Genomic DNA, 19,988 nt, shown 5'->3' with positions numbered 1-19,988 from the left:
GGAAGAGGCCCTTCAGCCCACAACGTCCGTGCCGAGCATGATGTTAAAGTCATTCCCTCTGCCTGCGTGTGATCCATATCCCTCCGTGCCTTGCATGTCCAAGCAGCTATCTAAAAGCCTCGCAAACACCACCACCCCTGGCAGCCCGTTCCAGGCGCCCACCACCCAGAACCTGCCCCGCGCATCTCCTTTAAACTTTGAGTGGGAAGGAACTGCAGATGCTGGTTTAAACCGAAGATAATCGCAACATGCTGGAGTAACTCAGCGGGACAGGCAGCATCTCCGGAGAGAAGGAATCGGTGATGTTTCGGGTTCGAGACCCTTCTTCAGACTAGTCTCGGCCCCATTCCTTCTCTCCAGAGATGCTGCCTGTCCCGCTGAGTTAGACAATAGGTACAGGAGCAGGCCATTCGGCCCCTCGACCCAGCACCGCCATTCAATGTGATCATGGCTGATCATCCCAAATCAGTACCCCTTTCCTGCCTTCTCCCCATATCCCTTGACTCCGCTATTTTTAAGAGCCCTATCTAGCTCTTTCTTGAAAGCATCCAGAGAACCTGCCTCCACCGCCCTCTGTGGCAGAGAATTCCACACTCACCACTCTCTGTGAGAAAAAGTGTTTCCTCGTCTCCGTTCTAAATGGCTTACCCCTCATTCTCAAACTGTGTGTGGCCCCTGGTTCTGGACTCCCCCAACATGTTTCCTGCCTCTAGCGTGTCCAAAACCCTTAATAATCTTATATGTTTCTCCAACATAGTGTGCCTGTCCTTTAAACGTTGCCCCCTCTCAGCTTAAAACATTGCCCTCTGCCCTTTGTCACTCCCACCCTGGGGAGATGATTCTGACTGCCCCCCCCCCCCCCCCCCCTCCCCTGCCCCATCCATGCCTCACCGACAGAGAAGTGGAAAACTAGAAGAGATTTTAATACAACCGTGGGAGCTGCATTCCTCTCTTTCCATTTCCTGGTTCGGCAGCATTCAAGACAAGGAATGTTTTGCGATTCCCTGCCACGAAAAAACAGAAAATGAAAAACCGTGTTCAACGATGCTGGAACCTGGAGCTAGAAGCAGAGTCTCGGAGGAACTTGACCTGTCAGTCAGCATCTGTGAAGGGACGTGGGCGTGTGTGTGTTTCGGGTCTTCGACCCTTCTCTTGTGCTACCGATTATAGTCTGACGAGCTGGCTGCTCCGTGTTGCCGTTTATGATGTGGACTCAGCATGGACACAAGCCCTTCGGCCCATCTGATCCATGCTGACCAAGTTGGCCTATTGGGCTGGTCCCTTTTAGTCCACAGGCCTCTAAATCCTTCCTATCCGTATATCTCTCTAAATATATATCTGTTAAACGTCAACATTGCATCCTTTCCTATAGCTGCCTGAGGCATCTAATTCCAGATGTGGCCTACCCTCTGAGTGAAAACAATGCCCCCAGAGGTCCCTCCTAAATCTCTCCCCTCTCGTCTTAAGCCTTTACCCTCTAGTTTTAGAAACCTCTATTGTAGGGGAGGGGGGGGAGAAAGACTGTGAACCCTCGGTTTATCCCTCGTGACCTTGTACACCTCAATGTGGTCATCGTTCAGCCTCCTAGGCCCCAAAGGAAAAAAGTCCCAGTCCTTGTGTCGTCCTGAGGCAGCTGCCAAGATCTAAAGGTGATAAAACATTAGTCAAGGCATCAAAAGCCCAAAATGATGGCCATCATGGGCACTGGGCCTGTACTTGCTGGGGTTTAGAAGGACGAGGGGGGGAGGGGAAACTTACTGAATAATGAAAGGCTTGGATAGAGTGGATGAGGAGAGGATGTTTCCACCAGTGGGAGAGTCTAGGCCCAGAGGTCACAGCCTCGGAATTACAGGATGTTCTTTTAGGAAGGAGATGAGGAGGAATTTCTTTAGTGGTGGCGCAGGAGGCCAAGTCAACGGATATTTTTAAGGCAGAGATGCATAGATTCTTGATTGGTACGGGAGTCAGGGGTTATGGGGAGAAGGCAGGAGAATGGGGTTGGGAGGGAGAGATAGATAGATCAGCCATGATTGAATGGCGGTGTGGAGTCGATGTGCCAAATGGCCTAAATCTGCTCCTATCATTTACGAGCTAAATTGCTAGGAATGTTTCTTTACCAATTTGTAATAACTGTGTTTGCGATCTCCTTTGTGGCTACTTAATATTGCAGCAAGGACATTGGAGGGCATTTTGAGTATTTCGCTGGGAAGAGACAATATTGCCAACTTGTAGAATGATAAGTTACAGTGGAATCCCCATTTGGGTGTCAGAAACTAACCTCAATGTTCCCATCAGTCGAAATGTTTGAGAAGGAACTGCAGATGCTGGAACAATTGACGGTGGCCAAAACTGCTGGAGAAACTCAGCGGGCGAGGCAGCATCTATGGAGCGAAGGAATGAGTGACGTTTCAGGTCGAGACTCTTGAAGGAATGGGTGACGTTTCGGGTCGAGACTCTTGAAGGAATGGGTGACGTTTTGGGCCGAGCCCCTTCGGGTCTCGACCCGAAACGTCACCCATTCCTTCGCTCCATAGATGCTGCCTCACCCGCTGAGTTCCTCCAGCATTTTTGTCCACCTTTGACATTCCCATCACATCTGCTTCTGAACAAGGGTTCAATGGTCTATAGTTAAAACATAAGATTAAAGATAAGGTATGCATGGAAGGGCAGATATCAAGTGTTTTGGTTCACAAATGTTTGAAATTATATCACAAAGTCACACATTTAAACTGATGGAAAAACATGTTCTATTTCCCCCGATCGTGTTCGGTTGAGTTTATGGTCATGTGTACAGAGGTTACAACGAAAAGCCTTTTAGACACAAAATTGCTGAAGTAACTCAGCGGGACAGGCAGCATCTCTGGATAGAAGGATTTCGGGTCGAGACCCTTCTTCAGATTCAGCAAAAAGCTTTTGTTGGGGGTCAGAACTCGCTCGAAACTCCACTTACAAATCCTGGAAGTAAGTTGATATATAAGGTTGCATATCTTAAAATTATTTCTAATATATCAGAATTTGTAGTTAACCTAGATACTTCCTTTGAAAACTGCGACATGCCTCCAGAAATGAGAGTACCTCGTTTTTGCACGCCGGGATATAGTGTACGTTTTTTTTTTCTGGGCACACTAGAAGAAATATCCATCATTTCGATTCCTCAGCACATCATTCAGTTTGACAGTCCGACTGACATTCCTCCTGAGTCGAGTGTCCACTGAAGACATCTGAAAGTTGGCAGGGAGCTCCGTGTTTAAAGCTGAAAGGCGGCTCACACCACTGAGACCACACTAACCTGGCTCTAATGTGCCGATATTTAATCAAAACATTTGTTTCATCTTGTTCCGAGCAATGTCTAAAACCAGCCTTTCCGTAGTGTTGTCTTGATGGAAGTTTGATACACTCGCTGCGGAATGTACCAGTCCAATGTTGAAGACTTTATCTTCCAGCCTGGCATTGTCTTTAGTTTTGAAGTCAAACACTTCGAATGAAATACAGATCAGTTAAGAACCGATGAAAATTTGTTGGCAAGGATACGACTTCTGATGCCAAGATCCCACCAGTCTTATTTCACCTCAGCTGTTATGGAATTCTACCTTCGCAAATTTTTTCCCTCTTCTTAAGCTGGCAATATGGTTTGTTAGCGGGATACATCGTGCTACACACCAACCAGTAAACCCATGAAATCCGAGCCACTCTGGATAGACACTGATGCACCAGCACTGTTGTCCACAAATATGGAGGTGTATTGATCAGCCTGGAAAACACAGAGGAAAATATACATTTAACGACAGCTGATCCATCCTGCAATCCAACCTCCCTTCCATTGACACCATCTATACTTCACCTCGCCTCGGAAGGCCAGCAGCAAAGATCCTAAAGCAGCTTTGGCCAGCAGCATGATCAGGGACCAGTCTCAACCCTGGCCACTGCCTCCTCTCCCCCCTCTCCCATCAAGCAAGAGGTACAAAAGTCTGAAAACGCACACCTCCAGATTCAGGGACAGTCTCTTCCTGGCTGTTATCAGGCAACTGAACCATCCTATCATCAACTACAGAGCAGTCCAGTCCTCCCAGGAGACCTTGGAACTATATTTAATCAGACTTTACTAGACTTTATCTTGCACTAAACCAGGGGTGGGGAACCTTTTCACGTTGGAAGGCCGCATTAAGTTAGTTGTAATCGAATGAGGCCTCATCCAAGAAACTTCTATTAGATATAGGATTATTTTGTTGAATCTTCTTTTACTCGTTGGTATTTTAAATACGTTCATTTTAAGATTAAAATAAAAATAATGAAAGACGAACAAAAACATATTAATAAAAATAAAAGGATTTGTTCTACCAAATTTGGATTCATTCAAAAGGCCGCACTTAATGGCCTAGAAGACTGCATGTGGCCTTAGGTTCCCCACCCCTGCATTAAACATTGCTCCCTTTATTCTGTATATGTACATGGCGGGCAGCCTGATTGTGTGCATGTGTAGTCTTTCTTCTGGCTGGAGAGCACGCAACAAAAACGCTTTTCATTGTACCTCGGTACACTAGCCAACACACAATGCACCAAAGTTACCTTGGGTAACTTACCTTGGTGGAGGCAGGTTCATTGGTATCATTTAAAAATAAATTGGATACGCATATGGATGAGAAGGGAATGGAGGGTTATGGTATGAGTGCAGGCAGGTGGGACTAAGGGAAAAAAAAAAAAAAAAAAAAAAAAAAAAAAAAAAAAAAAAAAAAAAAAAAAAAAAAATTTTGTTCGGCATGGACTTGTAGGACCGAGATGGCCTGTTTCCGTGCTGAAATTGTTATATAGTTATATGGTTAACTGATTCTGTACATTCACCCGATCTATTCCCCTCATGGCTTTGTACACCTCTATAAGATCACCCCCTCACCCTCCTGCGCCCCCAAGGAATAAAGTCCGAGCATCGCTGGGCAAAAGGAACAGGTGACTTTCTGGGTTGCAACCTTTCATCAGATCAGGTTTGCAGGTTGTGTGAAGGAAGGAGTGAGGCTGGGAGATCATTGACCATGTGGGCCACGGGCTGGGAGATGGAAGCTGACCCTTGCCTCTCCATCCAACACGGAGGGTTTGGGCCTCCCCACTTGGGGCGGCACGGTGGAGCAGCGGTAGAGTTTCCGCCTCACAGCGCCAGAGACCCCCCCCCCCCGGTTCGATCCTGACCACGGGTGCTGTCTGTACGGAGTTTTACGCTCTCCCCGCGACCACGTGGGATTTCCCCCGACATCTTTGGTTTCCTCCCGCACTTCAATTCGTAAATGTACAATTGTCCCTAGTGTGTGTGTGTGTGTAGGACAGTGTAAGTGTGCGGGGATCGCTGGTCGGTGCGGACCCGCTGGGCCGAAGGGCCTGTTTCCGTGCTGTATGTGCAAACTATAAGCATGAAAGCTCCACATCTGCTGAAGGATCCAGGGGCAGGTCAAGGGTGCATTTTGTTTTGTTGGCACCTCAGGAGTTTTTTTGTTCTTCTGCTGGGTTTCAGATCTCTCTCTATTTGCTTTTTAAATTTGCACATGTCAGCATCACATATCTGGGGCAGGTCTGTCTACCTGGATTAAACCAGTTACAGATGCTCTCCGCACTCTGCACTGCCAGTTCCGCTCTGGGCCCAGATACAAACAAACGCGCTTCTATCTCAGTTTCTTTTGTTGCCGACACTTTTATTCAATTAAACTTCTGGCTTCCCACTTTGATGCCTCTCACACAGCATCTGCTGTAACTGCAGTCTCAATAGACAATAGACAATAGACAATAGGTGCAGGAGTAGGCCATTCGGCCCTTCGAGCCAGCACCGCCATTCAACGTGATCATCCACAGTCTGATACAGCGAGGCATTAAAAGGACATTTTTTAAACAGTGTATTTTGAACAGATCAGGTTGTGTGGGAAGGAACTGCAGATGCTGGTTTACACTGAAGATAGACACAAAAAGCCGGAGTAACTCAGCGGGACAGGCAGTATCTCTGGAGAGAAGGAATGGGTGACGTTTCGGGTCGAGACCCTTCTTCAGATTCGGGATCTCGACCTGAAACGTCACCCATTCCTTCTCTCCAGAGATGCTGCCTGTCCCGCTGAGTTACTCCACTAATTTTAATGCAGCACCTGATCACAAGATGCCGGTAGGTACGCCTGTAATAATCCACGTGATGCTAGCAGCTGTGTATCAATGTGGTTTTTAACATTTTCGAGATACTGCCACACTATAGTCACAACAAAAGTCACTGATCGAAACCCATACACATTGTAATGAAATAAATGCTAACGGCAATAGACCCACATAGAATCAAACTTATGAAGTCAGTCTTTTGCTTTAAATTTCATTCATGTAACTTATACAATCATAGGACGTTGTACAGCACAGGAACAGGCCATTCAGCCCACGATATCCGTGCCTTAAATAATTCCACGATCAATTAATCTCACCTGCCTGATCCATATCCCTCCATTCCCTGCAGAACCTTGTGCCTCTTAGACGCCATGATTGTATAACAGCCTCCACCACCAACCCTGGCAGCGTGTTCCAGGCGCCCAACACCCTCTGTGTAAAAGCACTTGCCCTGCACATCCCCTTTGAACTTTGCCCCTCTCGCCCCACTCACGCCATTGCCTCTAATTTTAGACATTTCCACCCTCGGGGGGGGAAAAGATTCGGACTGTCTCGCCTCTCTCCGCCGCTCATAACGTTGTCTTTGAATGGATCAAAGGTGACGCACTGACCTGTAGCTGAAGTAGCCCATGCACATAGACAGTGAATATCTTGCTGTTGCTCTCCAGACCAGCGATGACCTCAAGCGACCTGGAAGACAAACAAAGCGCAGAAGGTCACGTCAAGGTACCCACGGCAGACTGAAGTAGACAGGGCTCGCAACAATTCAAAATTAACCAAGTATCGCGTTTGAAAATCGAATATTTTGTGTACTGAGGTACAGTGAAAAGCTTTTGTTGCGTGCTAACCAGTCAGTGGAAAGACAATACATGATTACAATCGAGCTGTCCACAGTGTACAGATACATGATAAAGGGAATAATGTCAATAGCGTCTAGTGCAAGATAAAGCCAGTAAAGTCCGATCAAAGATAGTCCGAGGCTCTCCAATGAGGTAGATAGTAGTTCAGGACCACTCGCTAGTTGTGGGTAGGATGGTTTTGTTGCCTGATAACAGCTGGGAAGAAACTGTCCCTGAATCTGGAGGTGAATGGATTCAGTGAATGTGTAAGAACATTGTAGTAGTGTTCCTACACCTCTCCTCCAGTGTGTGTAGGATAGTGTTAGCGTACGGTGATTGACTCGCTGGTCCGGATGGCCTCTGTCTGTGCTGTGATCTGCGTGGACCGACGCCTTCCCTTGCATTGAGACTGCAGACGACCTAACAACAATACAAGCTGAGCGCGTTCAGAAATAACACGGGCACTCACGTGTTCCGCTGGCAGAGCGACTCGATGCAGATGAGAACGCGCACATTATCTCTGGGCCGCAGCGGTCCTTTGCTCTTCATCTCACTGTGATCTACAGCCGGCGGAGAAAAAAAAACCCATCAGCTGATAAAAGGCCGTTTTGAATTGTCTGCATTTAGTTCAGTTTAGTTTAGTTTATTGCCACGTGTACCGAGGTACAGTGAAAAGCTTTTGTTGCGTACTAACCAGTCAGCGGAAAGACAATACACGATTACAATCGAGCCGTTTACAGTGTACAGATACATGATAAGGGAATAACCAGTTAACCATATAACAATTACAGCACGGAAACAGGCCACTCGGCCCTACTAGTCCGTGCCGAACACTGACTCTCACCTAGTCCCATCTACCCGCACTCAGACCATAACCCTCCATTCCTTTCCCGTCCATATACCTATCCAATTTATTTTTAAATGATAAAATCGAACCTGCCTCCACCACTTCCACTGGAAGCTCATTCCACACAGCTACCATTCTCTGAGTAAAGAAGTTCCCCCTCATGTTACCCCGAAACTTCTGTCCCTTAATTCTCAAATCATGTCATCTTGTTTGAATCTTCCCTACTCTCAATGGAAAAAGCTTATCCACGTCAACTCTGTCTATCCCTCTCATCATTTTAAAGACCTCTAATCAAGTCCCCGCTTAACCTTCTGCGCTCCAAAGAATAAAGACCTTTAACGTTTAGTGCAAGGTTAAAGCCAGCAAAGTCCGATCAAGGATAGTCGTCGGGTCACCAATGAGGTAGATAGATGGTAGTTGAACACTGTTCTCTGGTTACACTAGGATGGTTCAGTTGCCTGAGAGCATTGTGCTACTGCTGTTAAAATTCAGACAAGCATCTCAATTTCTCCCCCTTTGAGAGGGATTTGCAGAACATTTTTTCACCAGTCACGTTGTAAACAAAGTCCCAGCTCGGTCTGAACGCTTGTCAAGAGACTGCGAGTCTGCGGCAATTATTCCCCATTAATATTGTCTGCAGGATTCTACAGGGCCGCGCGGCTCCAGCAATGTAGACGGCACGTCTGCTCCCAGATCTCTATCAAAATGCCTCAGCTCTGAAACACAATAGAAGCTGGCCTTGTCTTTGACGAGAGGAATGTGCCTGCTTCCCATTCCTGGGAGACAGTCACCTACAGTCTGAAAGGAACTTACTTCTGTCTGCAGCGAGTGTAGACAGACACAAGAAGCCGGAGTATCTGACCAGACATCGTCACTGGAGAAAAGGAACAGGTGATGTTTCGGGCCGGGCCCTTCTTCAACTTCAAGGCCTCAACTGCCTCCTCTACCAGCTCGTTCCATGCACCCACCCTTGGCGTGAAAACGTTAACCCTCAGGTTCCATTGAAATCTTTTCCTCCCCCCCCCCTCACCTTAAACTTTAAAGATTGTTAAGGGCTTGGACACGCTAGAGGCAGGAAACATGTCCCCGATGTTGGGGGAGTCCAGAACCAGGGGCCACAGTTTAAGAAGAAGGAGTAAGCCATTTAGAACGGAGGCGAGGAAACATTTTTTCTCACAGAGAGTGGCGAGTCTGTGGAATTCTCTGCCTCAGAGGGCGATGGAGGCCGGTTCTCTGGATGCTTTCAAGAGAGAGCTAGATAGGGCTCTTAAAAATAGCAGAGTCAGGGGGATATGGGGAGAAGGCAGGAACGGGGTACTGATTGGGGATGATCAGCCATGATCACATTGAATGGCGGTGCTGGCTCGAAGGGCCAAATGGCCTATTCCTGCACCTATTGTCTATTGTCTATATCTGATGTAGACAGGCTACTGAGCTTTGAATGGTGGGACCCAGTGTAGTTTCACCCCACTCCCTTCCATCTCCAAACTAAACCATGACTTTCAATGTAATGCTCATTTGGTTCAGATTACTCCTGTGTTGTATTGGGACCAAACGTTCCAATCCTAGCATTCTTGGCTTCTCATCAGGATTACATTTTTAAAATATATTTCACAGAAAAGTTGGCAGGATGTCAGCCAATGTCATTCCATTTTCCTGGTCTTGCTGCACACCGCTCATACAAGCAATAAATATTGTTTTAAACAGCCAGTCTGAGGAAGGGTCTCAACCCGAAGCGTCCCCTGTCCAGAGATGATGACTGACCCGCTGAGTTACTCCAGCACTTTGTACTTTAATGCTCACAATTCCAGCGCCTGCAATTCCGAGTGTCTAAATATCCGACATACTATCTTGCCCAAAGCAATTTGGTTTAGAGTTTGGTTTAGTGATACAGCATGGAAACAGGCCCATCGGCCCATCGAGTCCACACCGCCCATCCACCTCCCGTTCACACTAGTTCCATGTCATCCCACTTTCTCATCCACTCCCTACACACTAGGGACAAACCAGTACGTCCTTGGGATGCGGGAGGAAACCCACATGGTCACAGGGTGAACGTGCCAACTCCACAAGGACAGCACCCGAGGCCATGATTGATCCCGGGTCTCTAGCTCTGGCAGGTTTGGTAGCAGCGCCATCCAAGACCGCAAGGAATCGCAGAGAGTTGTGGACCATCACGCAAACCAGCAAGGCCACAGGCATAGTCAAGGACCAGCCTCACCCCGGGCACATCCCTCTTCTCCCCTCTCCCCTCAGGTACGAGGTACAAGAGTTTGAAAACACATATTCAGGGACAGTTTCTTCCCAGCTGTTATCAGGCAACTGAACCGTCCTCTCAACAGCTAGAGTGGGGTCCTGACCAAAGATCCTACAGTGGAACAAGATAGACCACTCCTTCTAAATGCAATGGGCTGACGTGTAGTACGCAACGGAGCGGAACGTGGGCCTTTTTTCCATCCATTTTAGTAACCGGACCCGACCCGACCCGCAGTGTAATCAACGTTGTGGGGGAACAGTTTGTGTTAATAAATTATAATTCTGAAAATGAGGAGAAGATTTTTACCAAAGAACTTTTATTTTTACGAGGATGTTTCTGTAACCGACTTCCGTCTCCGCACTAGTATCTTTGCTCCGCTACGGGATCTTTGGTGCAGAGACGGAAGCCGGTTACGGAAATGGGGCCGAAAATTACCCGCGAATCTGCCCATGACCGAACTACGCCTTTTTCGTCGAGTGGCCTATCTTGCTCGCTATAGGATCATTGGTCCTGACCTTCCATCTACCCCATTGGAAACCTTTGAACTACCTATAATCGGACTTCATCGTACACTAAATGTTATATCTTTGCATTAACTGTTGCACCCTTTATTCCTTTGTCTGTGTACAGATTTTATTTTATTCATGCCCAATAGTATTTTTATGACTGGATAACACACAAACAAAAGCTTTTCCCCGCATAATGGTTCACGTGACAATTGTAAACAAACAAGCTACAAGCTGAAACAGCCCCGCCACAGTGCCGCCCAAACGTTGGAGTCAATCTTTGACACTAAATGCTGGAGTAACTCAGCGGGTCAGGCAGCATCTCTGGAGAGAAGGAATGGGTGGCCTTGCGGGCCGAGACCCTTCTTCAGACTGAGTCATGGGAGAGGGGAAACGAGAGATATAGAAGGTACAAAGAAGAAATGAATGAAAGAGATGCAAAAAAAAAAACCCCCACCGATGAACAAGAACAGGTGGAGCCCACAATGGTCCATTGTTGGCTGTGGGGGAAGGTGATAACGAGGGATACAAACAATGAAACTCAGCAGGACGGCCACTAGGATAGTTGTTACCCCCTGACTCTCAGTCTGAAGAAGGGTCCCGACCCAAAACGTCACCTATTCCTTTTCTCCAGAGATGCTGCCAGACCCGCTGAGTTCCTCCAGCACTTTGTGCCTATCTTTGGTGTAAACCAGCATCTGCAGTTCCTTCCTACACATTTGGAATCAATGTTGTTTCTCAAGCACAGTTTAAGGTTGGTTCATTCGGCAACCAGCATCCACTGTAGTCTGGCAGAGTGCAGCGATGGTACTTACCAATATGGATGTTGGCAGAAAACTGGTAGATGCCCGTCACTGGGGCGGTAAAACGCCCGGTTGCCAGATCCATCCCAGATCCTCTCAGGAATGCCCCCTTGGCAAGTGGCTGCAGGACAAACAAACCAGTAACGAGTTAGTGTTATTGTCACGTGCTTCGAGGTACCGCGGAAAGCTTTTTATTTTGTTGTTGCGTGCTGTGCGGTCAGCGAAAAGACGACACGTGATTACACTCAGCCCGTCTACTGGTGTACAGGGACAGGAGTTTGCCACCAGGAGGTTTCCAGCTTTACTGTTGACATTGCAGATATGCAAGCACATCTTTCGCAGAGCGATAGAGTCATGGAAATAGGCCCTTCGGCCCAACCTGTCCATGCTAACCAAGATGTCCCAACCACCCCAAGGAGATCTGGTACAAGTACAGAAAATATGGAGAGGTGTGCTTAAGGTAGACAGAACATTTCACCAAAGCTCAACACTATCTTATAGAAATTTACAAAATTCTTAAGGGGTTGGACAGGCTAGATGCAGGAAGATTGTTCCCGATGTTGGGGAAGTCCAGGACAAGGGGTCACAGTTTAAGGATAAGGGGGAAATCCTTTAGGACCGAGATGAGACAAAACATTTTTCACTCAGAGAGTGGTGAATCTCTGGAATTCTCTGCCACAGAAGGTAGTTGAGGCTAGTTCACTGGCTATATTTAAGAGGGAGTTAGATGTGGCTCTTGTGGCTAAAGGGATCAGGGGGTATGGAGAGAAGGCAGGTACAGGATACTGAGTTGGATGATTATATTGAATGGCGGTGCAGGCTCGAAGGGCCGAATGACCTACTCCTCCATCTATCTTCTATGTTTCTATGTTTCTAAACGCTGGAGTAACTCAGCGGGTGAGGCAGCATCTCTGGAGAGAAGGAATGGGCGACGTTTCGGGTCCCCCGAGGCAGGGGCTACAACAGCGAAAAACAAGGCTGGCATTTCGGAAATGGCCGAGTGAGAGGAGAACAGTGTTTTGGGAGTATCGGCGTGCAGCTCTGGTGGCCCCCATTACAGGAAGCATGTGGGGGCTTTGGAGAGGGTGCAGAGGTGGTTTGCCTGAATGCCGCCTGGATTAGAGGGTATTACCTACAAGGAAAGGTTGGAAAAACTGGGTGTTTAAGAAGGAACTGCAGATGCTGGAAAATCGAAGGTGCACAAAAAAGCTGGAGAAACTCAGCGGGTGCAGCAGCATCTATGGAGCGAAGGAAATAGGCAACGTTTCGGCCCGAAACCCTTCCGGGTTTCGGCCCGAAACGTTACCTATTTCCTTTGAGTTTCGGCCCGAAACGTTACCTATTTCCTTTGAGTTTCAGCCCGAAACGTTGCCTATTTCCTTTGAGTTTCGGCCCGAAACGTTGCCTATTTCCTTTGAGTTTCGGCCCGAAACGTTACCTATTTCCTTTGAGTTTCGGCCCGAAACGTTACCTATTTCCTTTGAGTTTCGGCCCGAAACGTTGCCTATTTCCTTTGAGTTTCGGCCCGAAACGTTACCTATTTCCTTTGAGTTTTGGCCCAAAATGTTGCCTATTTCCATCGCTCCATAGATGCTGCTGCACCCGCTGAGTTTCTCCAGCTTTTTTGTGTACCTTGGACAAACTGGGATTGTTTTCCCCGTAGCATCGGAAGCCGACTTAACGATCTAACTTTGCAGCGGAAAGCATTCTTAGCCCTCACCATTATTGATCATTCTACGTAAACTGCCTGTAATTCTGCTATTCTTGTTTGGTCAACCTTGCTGTGGCTTTATAAGCACCCGGTTGGAGTGTGGATGTAAATTATACCCTACTTTACAAAAACCATATTACATTACATGTGCACAGTGTGGGTAGGGTGTAATTTTATCGACGTGGTAATTGACTTGGCACTCTGCTACGCTACTTACTAACGAGGAGAGACCCGTCACGTCAGCCACAGTGCACAATGGTGGACAGGTTCGTACCAGACTTTTACCAGATCTCATTACCTTGACCATCGCGGTGCAATTAACTTAAACACCCTTCCACAATAAGATGCAACCCGACCCTGCAAAGCCCTGTGATTATCATACCATTGCATTCCATAATCTGTTCATTAACAGCTTCTAAACATGAAACCATTTCATATTCCTCATATCTTTGCAAGGCTTATCACAAAAGTTCCCTGCCTGACGCGATGCCCCCTCCAAGTGACAACAAGCCTGCCGTGCCGCCAACTTGATTTTGCAAACGCAGCTAACGTCTTTCAGGGGTAGAGGTATCATTAAGGGCATTCATCGCCATGGGAACCGCTCACATGACTGCATTAATCCCCTCGTTCCATCACCCCTCCTCTATTCTCCTGAAATTTCTCTTTTCCTTGCTTAATCTCGGCAGTAAATCGACCCGCTTGCAAATTCTGTTTCAATTCTCTCCGCCGCTTAGTTGCGGTAATGTGAACGGGAGATTGATAGGGGTGGGGATGGGTGACCCGGGGTAAAGGCTCCTGGGCCTACAGGCCGGCTGCAGGAGGTTGCCCTGGGATACAAGATGGCCGACGAGGAGAGCAGAGGAGACGATGGCCCGTTGGCCTAGCGGGTCATGAGCTACTCCGGTAGAACGAACACGCGGCAATCGATAAAATTACGCCACACATGACGTCGCTGGCATTATCAAATGCAAAATGAATTTCACTGTGTAATGTTTAATTGCACATGTGACAGTCTGAAGAAGGGTCTCGACCCGAAACGTCACCCATTCCTTCTCTTCCAAGATGCTGCCTGTCCCGCTGAGTTACTCCAGCTTTTTGTGTCTTATCTATGTGACAATAAATAAGCATTTATTAATATGGTCAAAATACGCAATGGGATTAAACTTTGTGGTACATGTTTGCCCTTCATAATGGTGTTACTTTATGCTACCAGCACCGTTCATCTAGAACTGTGATGGAACGGAGATAGATCTTGTATTGGTGGGGTGGTGCAAGATGAGTCAGTCACATTACTTGATCAAAGCTTAGTCTACGAGGTACATAATCATGAGAGGAATAGTTGCACAGGGTGGATACACAGAGTCTTTTGCCCAGAGTAGGGGAATAAAGAATCAGAGGATATAGGTTTAGGGTGAAGGATTTAATAGGAACTTGAGGGGCAACTTTTTCACGCAGTGGGTGGTGGGTGTATGGAACGAGCTGCCAGAGGAGGTAGTTGAGGCAGGGACTATCGCAACGTTTAAGGAACATTTGGACAGGTACATTGATAGGACAGGTTTAGAGGGATATGGGAACTGAGGAACAAGCTAAAGAAGGAAATCACGGAGGGCAAAAAGTGGACAGGAGATAGCTCTGGAAAATAGTTTTCAGGATAAATAAATCCAAGCGATTTTATAAATACATTAAAAAGGGGGAAAAAAGACATTGGGAGATACGTTAAGAAAACGTGCAAACTCCACAAAGGCAGCACCCGAGGCCAGGAGCGAACTCAATACACTGTTAGCGCCCCATTCCCGCTAGGCGATTGGTGGGAGGTTTGCGGTAGTTGAGAGCCTCTCAGCTTCCTTACCGCCTGGAAGTTCTGCAGTTCCCGCAGAGTCCTTTTGTCCACTGTGACCACCCCTCTCAGCTTGCAGTGGAACGCCTCGTCGACCCGTCTGTAAGGATGGACGTCGGCATCCGAGAGAGAGGGCGGCGTGCGCACTTCGCCGGGAACTTCCGCTCGTCTCTCTGTTGCTTCTGAGAAGGGCAAGGGAGAGGATCTCAGCTTTGCCCAGGCAGCTTCAATAGAACCGGTCTAAGCATCTTATCAGTTCCATCCATTACTCCACATGAATCCCCCTTAGAGATTTGGCCAGCCGGCGAACAGTCTACTGAACTTTCAATGTGAACTTTCTACTGAACTTTCTACAGGACTTTCATGTGAAGAAAGACTGGATAGACTCGGTTTGTACTCGCTAGAAGTTAGAAGATTGAGGGGGGATCTTATAGAAAGTTACAAAATTCTTAAGGGGTTGGACAGGCTAGATGCAGGAAGATTGTTCCCAATGTTGGGGAAGTCCAGGACAAGGGGTCACAGTTTAAGGATAAGGGGGAAATCTTTTAGGACCGAGATGAGGAAAACATTTTTCACACAGAGAGTGGTGAATCTCTGGAATTCTCTGCCACAGAAGGTAGTTGAGGCCACAGTTCATTGGCTATATTTAAGAGGGAGTTAAATGCGGCCCTTGTGGCTAAAGGGATCAGGGGGTATAGAGAGAAGGCAGGTACAGGATACTGAGTTGGATGATCAGCCATGATCATATTGAATGGCGGTGCAGGCTCGAAGGGCCGAATGGCCTCTACTCCTGCACCTATTTTCTATGTTTCTATGTTGAACCTCAGGGACTGCAGATGCTGGAAAATTGAAGGTAGACAAAAGTGCTGGAGAAACTCAGCAGGTGCAGCAGCATCTATGGAACGAGTTTCTCGCTCCATAGATGCTGCTGCACCCGCTGAGTTTCTCCAGAGCCTGTAGTTCCATCTGAAACACTCTACTGAACCCTCTACAGGTGTACAGTAGAGAGCACACCAACATGGTCATTCACAATCTCTGCCAATGTCAAGCCTTCCCTTCCCTTCCCCCACTTCATATTAGAGATCACACTCTGGAGTTTAGAAGGATGAGAGGGTTTCTCATTGAAACATATATATGATTGTTAAGGGCTTGGACACTGGTGTAGAGGCAGGAAACATGTTCCTGATGTTGGGGCAGTCCAGAACCAGGGGCCACAGGTCACGGGGAGAACGTGCAAACTCCGTAATGTCAGCACCCGTAATTGGGGTTGAACCCGGGTCTCCGGTGCTGCATTGGCTGTGAGGCAGCATGCTGCGGTTTGACTGTGACTCAAACATCTATATATCTTTGAAGAAGGGTTTCGGCCCGAAACGTTGCCTATTTCCTTCGCTCCATAGATGCTGCTGCACCCGCTGAGTTTCTCCAGCTTTTCTGTGTAACCTTCTATATATCTTTCCTCATCTCACCCCAGAATGTGTTTTTGTAAAATAATCGTGGCTTGGTTGGGGATAGCTAAGTAATAGATGTTTGAGGGATGCATCTCTCCTGGCCTCTCCCCTTCTCATCTGTTGAGACTAGTTTGGTGCAGTTACCTATGTGTCATCTCCCTGGTCCAAAGTGTACTGAAGTGCCACACCTTCAATACTTCCTGTCAAAGACTCTCATTGCTCCTGGCAAACAAGGCACTTGCATCCAGGGGCTTTTCCCCGCCCTCGTCCCATTAATTAATCGATTGCTGGAAAAATACAGCGTGGAAACAGGCCCTTCGTCCCATCGAGCCCACGCCGACCATCGATCACCCTAGTTCTATGTTATCCCACATACTCATCCTCTCCCTACAGACTAGGGTGAACTTACAGAGAGAGAGAGAGGGCCAATTAACCTACCTGTACAGACCCCGCTCGTTTTTGGGATGTGGGAGGAAACCGGAGCACCCGGAGGAAACCCACGAGGTCACAGAACGAGCAAACAGGCAGCACCCGAGGCCGGGATCGAACCCATGTCTCTGGCGCTGTGAGGTAGCAGCAGCTCTACCACTGTGCCCACTGTTTGAAGACGGGTGCCAGAGGTTGAGAGAATGGGGTTGGGAGGGAGAGATAGATCAGCCATGATTGAATGGCGGAGTAGATGGGCCGAATGGCCTAACTCTACTCCTATCACTTGTGATTTTATGAAAACCCAAGGAGTGGTTGTGGCAACATCTTGGACTTGAGGATGACGTGCGTGCCAGGTAGATGCTGCTTGCTGCCGCAGAGTCTCGGCCCACACGGACTGCGGGCAGAGTCTTGATCAGCGACGGTGGGAAGGCCAGGAATGAAGCCTGCGGTTTCTCCGCTGGTGGGGAGAGTGAGTCAGGGCAGAGCAGACAACACAATACGCTGCAACTTGTCAATGTGTGTGTGGATTCCTCTCATAACTGCAATGGAAAACACGGCAAAGGTGCCTCAGCTCCTCACAGGTGATGCCACAACTACCCACAGCCGCACCCAGCTCGTCCCAAAACACAAAGTGCTGGAGGAACTCAGAGGGCCGGGCACCACCTGTGGGGGGAATAGGCAGGCGATGTTTTGGGTCAGGGCCTTTCGTTAAATAGATATGGGGAGTACATGCAAACTCCACGCCGACGGCAGCAGGGGAATACAGAGCATGGAACAGGATAGCACAGGACCAGGCCCTTCGGCCCACAATGTCTGTGCCGAACATGATGCCTAAACCAACCGGCAGCGCGGCACAGTGGCACAGCCTTACACCGCCAGAGACACAAGTCTGTACGGAGTTTGCACCTTGTCCCTGTGACCACGTGGGTTTTTACCGACATCCCAAATACGAGCGGGTTTGTAGGTTAATTGGCCATCCCAACATTGTCCCCGAATGTGTAGGGAGTGGATGAGAAAGTGGGATAACAGAGAACTGGTGTCAACGGGTGATCGATGGTCAACGTGGACTCGATGGGCCGAATGGCCTGTTTCCATGCAGTATCTCTAAACCACACAGACAGAGCCTCTGATAATCAGTTGCAGAACAGAAGGAGGCAGAGTTCACGTGCAGGAAGGAACTGCAGATGCTGGTTTACACCGGAGGAGGGTCCCAATCCGAAACGTCACCCATTCCTTCTTTCCAGAGATGCTGCCTGACCCGCTGAGTTACTCCAGCGTTTAGTGTCCATCTTGGAGGCAGCATTCACTTTGTCTACAGTGTCGGCAAGAACAATTTGCCCACCCTGGTTCAAGTCCCGCACACAGTGGGGTGTGTTGTGGTGTTGTGGTGGGCAACCCACCCCCACAATCCCCCACCACAAGCCCCCAGTCCCCCAGTCGTGTTGTGGTGGGCCCCCCCCACTAGCCCCCACCCCCACCCCCACAAGCCCCCAACCCCACCTCCACAACCCCCCCCCCCCCCCCCCCACGCTCGCACCTTACCTCGTACCATTGCTTTAAATTCACGCAGCAGAAGCTCCGTCGTCACCTCGGCTCCCGGGGGTCCGGGTGGCCCCGGGGGTCCCGCTGGGCCGGGGGGGCCCGACAGGCTGGGCTGGGGGAGAGAAACACAGCGAGATGTTGCACAGGATGGACACAGGATGGACTCAACGTAACTCAAGACAATTGAACACCAAAGGGCCTGTCCCACTTAGGCAATTTTCAGGCGACAGCCGGTGACTTTCAGGCCAACAAAACAGCGACTGGACCCCCCCCCCCCTCCACTTGCCCTCCCCCCCCTTATGACACAAAATTTGAAATAGGATCATTACTTTAACAATGAAAAAAACCCGCAGTCAGCACCAGCGGCAACCAGCGTTAACCTGGCGGCAACTACAACAGCGCCTACGTCAGCGGAAGTCAAGCTACGCTCATTGGCTATTCGCCGACCGTCTCCGAAAATGTTTCAACGTGTAGTAAATCCAGCGGCGACCAGAAAAAGACGCTACGACTCTTCGAGCGACTGAGGAGGGGTGGACGGTTGCAACCTTCACGTGTTTCGACTAATGCAATCAACTCGACGTGCACAAACGGAAGATCAAATAGAACAAGTTGTCCAGCAACTTTAGGCTGTGCACGCCACACGGAGGAAGCGGCTGAGGAGACGACTCACGACCATACGGGCGACACCCCGCGCAAAAAAAGTCGCCTAAGTGGGACAGGTGCATTAGCCTTGCCCATTCCCTCCGCAGATACCGCCTGACCGGCTGAGTTCTTCCAGCACTTTTTGTTTCGCTCCAGTGTTGGCCATGTCTGTCTGTCTGTTTGTGCTTTTAGCTCACTGGCCTCAGGTAGCAAACTGGACTTGTACCCTGGTTAATTTTATCCTCCAGCGAGCCGCAGCAACAAATCGAGGACGTGCAAATCCCACAGGACATCCAGCCGTTTCCCGACGGATATATGATGTTGAAAATTGTCCCCGGGTGAATGTATGTTCAAGAAGGAACTGCAGATGCAGGAAAATGGAAGGCAGACAAAAAAAAAGCTGGAGAAACTCAGCGGGTGAGGCGGCATCTATGGAGCGAAGGAAATAGGCAACATTTCGGGATGAAACTCAAAGGAAATAGGCAACGTTTCGGGACGAAACTCAAAGGAAATAGGCAACGTTTCGGGACGAAACTCAAAGGAAATAGGCAACGTTTCGGGACGAAACTCAAAGGAAATAGGCAACGTTTCGGGACGAAACTCAAAGGAAATAGGAATTAGGCAACGTTTCGGGACGAAACTCAAAGGAAATAGGCAACGTTTCGGGACGAAACTCAAAGGAAATAGGCAACGTTTCGGGACGAAACTCAAAGGAAATAGGCAACGTTTCGGGATGAAACTCAAAGGAAATAGGCAACGTTTCGGGACGAAACTCAAAGGAAATAGGTAGCGTTTCGGGACGAAACCCTTCCGGGTTTCGTCCCGAAACGTTGCCTATTTCCTTCGCTCCATAGATGCTGCCTCACCCGCTGAGTTTCTCCAGCATTTTTTTTAATCTACCCCCATGAATCTAAATTGGTTTTATCCGTCTTCATTTCTCATGTTGCAAAGAATTGTGGACACAGTCCAGTCCGTCACGTAAGCAAACCTCCTTTCATTGACTC

General features: G+C 48.5%; 1 protein-coding gene across 5 annotated transcripts in view; it reads right to left on the bottom strand.

The window, feature by feature from the left end:
• Positions 1-2,755: 2,755 nt before the first annotated feature.
• The window catches only part of c1qtnf12 (C1q and TNF related 12), a 37,263-nt gene continuing 20,030 nt past the window's right edge, over positions 2,756-19,988 (bottom strand). For all 5 annotated transcript variants that reach the window (XM_055659196.1, XM_055659195.1, XM_055659197.1 and 2 more), the window contains 6 exons: positions 18,343-18,454; positions 14,936-15,105; positions 11,388-11,496; positions 7,432-7,522; positions 6,735-6,813; positions 2,756-3,751 (listed from right to left, as the gene is read on the bottom strand). In XM_055659196.1, the coding sequence (XP_055515171.1) occupies positions 3,653-3,751; positions 6,735-6,813; positions 7,432-7,522; positions 11,388-11,496; positions 14,936-15,105; positions 18,343-18,454 (660 nt within the window). In that variant the 3' untranslated portion in view covers positions 2,756-3,652. The remainder of the gene's footprint in view (positions 3,752-6,734; positions 6,814-7,431; positions 7,523-11,387; positions 11,497-14,935; positions 15,106-18,342; positions 18,455-19,988) is intronic.

Source organism: Leucoraja erinacea, chromosome 30, assembly GCF_028641065.1.
Source record: "Leucoraja erinacea ecotype New England chromosome 30, Leri_hhj_1, whole genome shotgun sequence".
NCBI classification, from domain to species: Eukaryota; Metazoa; Chordata; class Chondrichthyes; order Rajiformes; family Rajidae; genus Leucoraja; species Leucoraja erinaceus.
The sequence above is the reverse complement of the archived record's forward strand: the minus strand, read 5'-3'. Positions and strand labels throughout refer to the sequence as shown.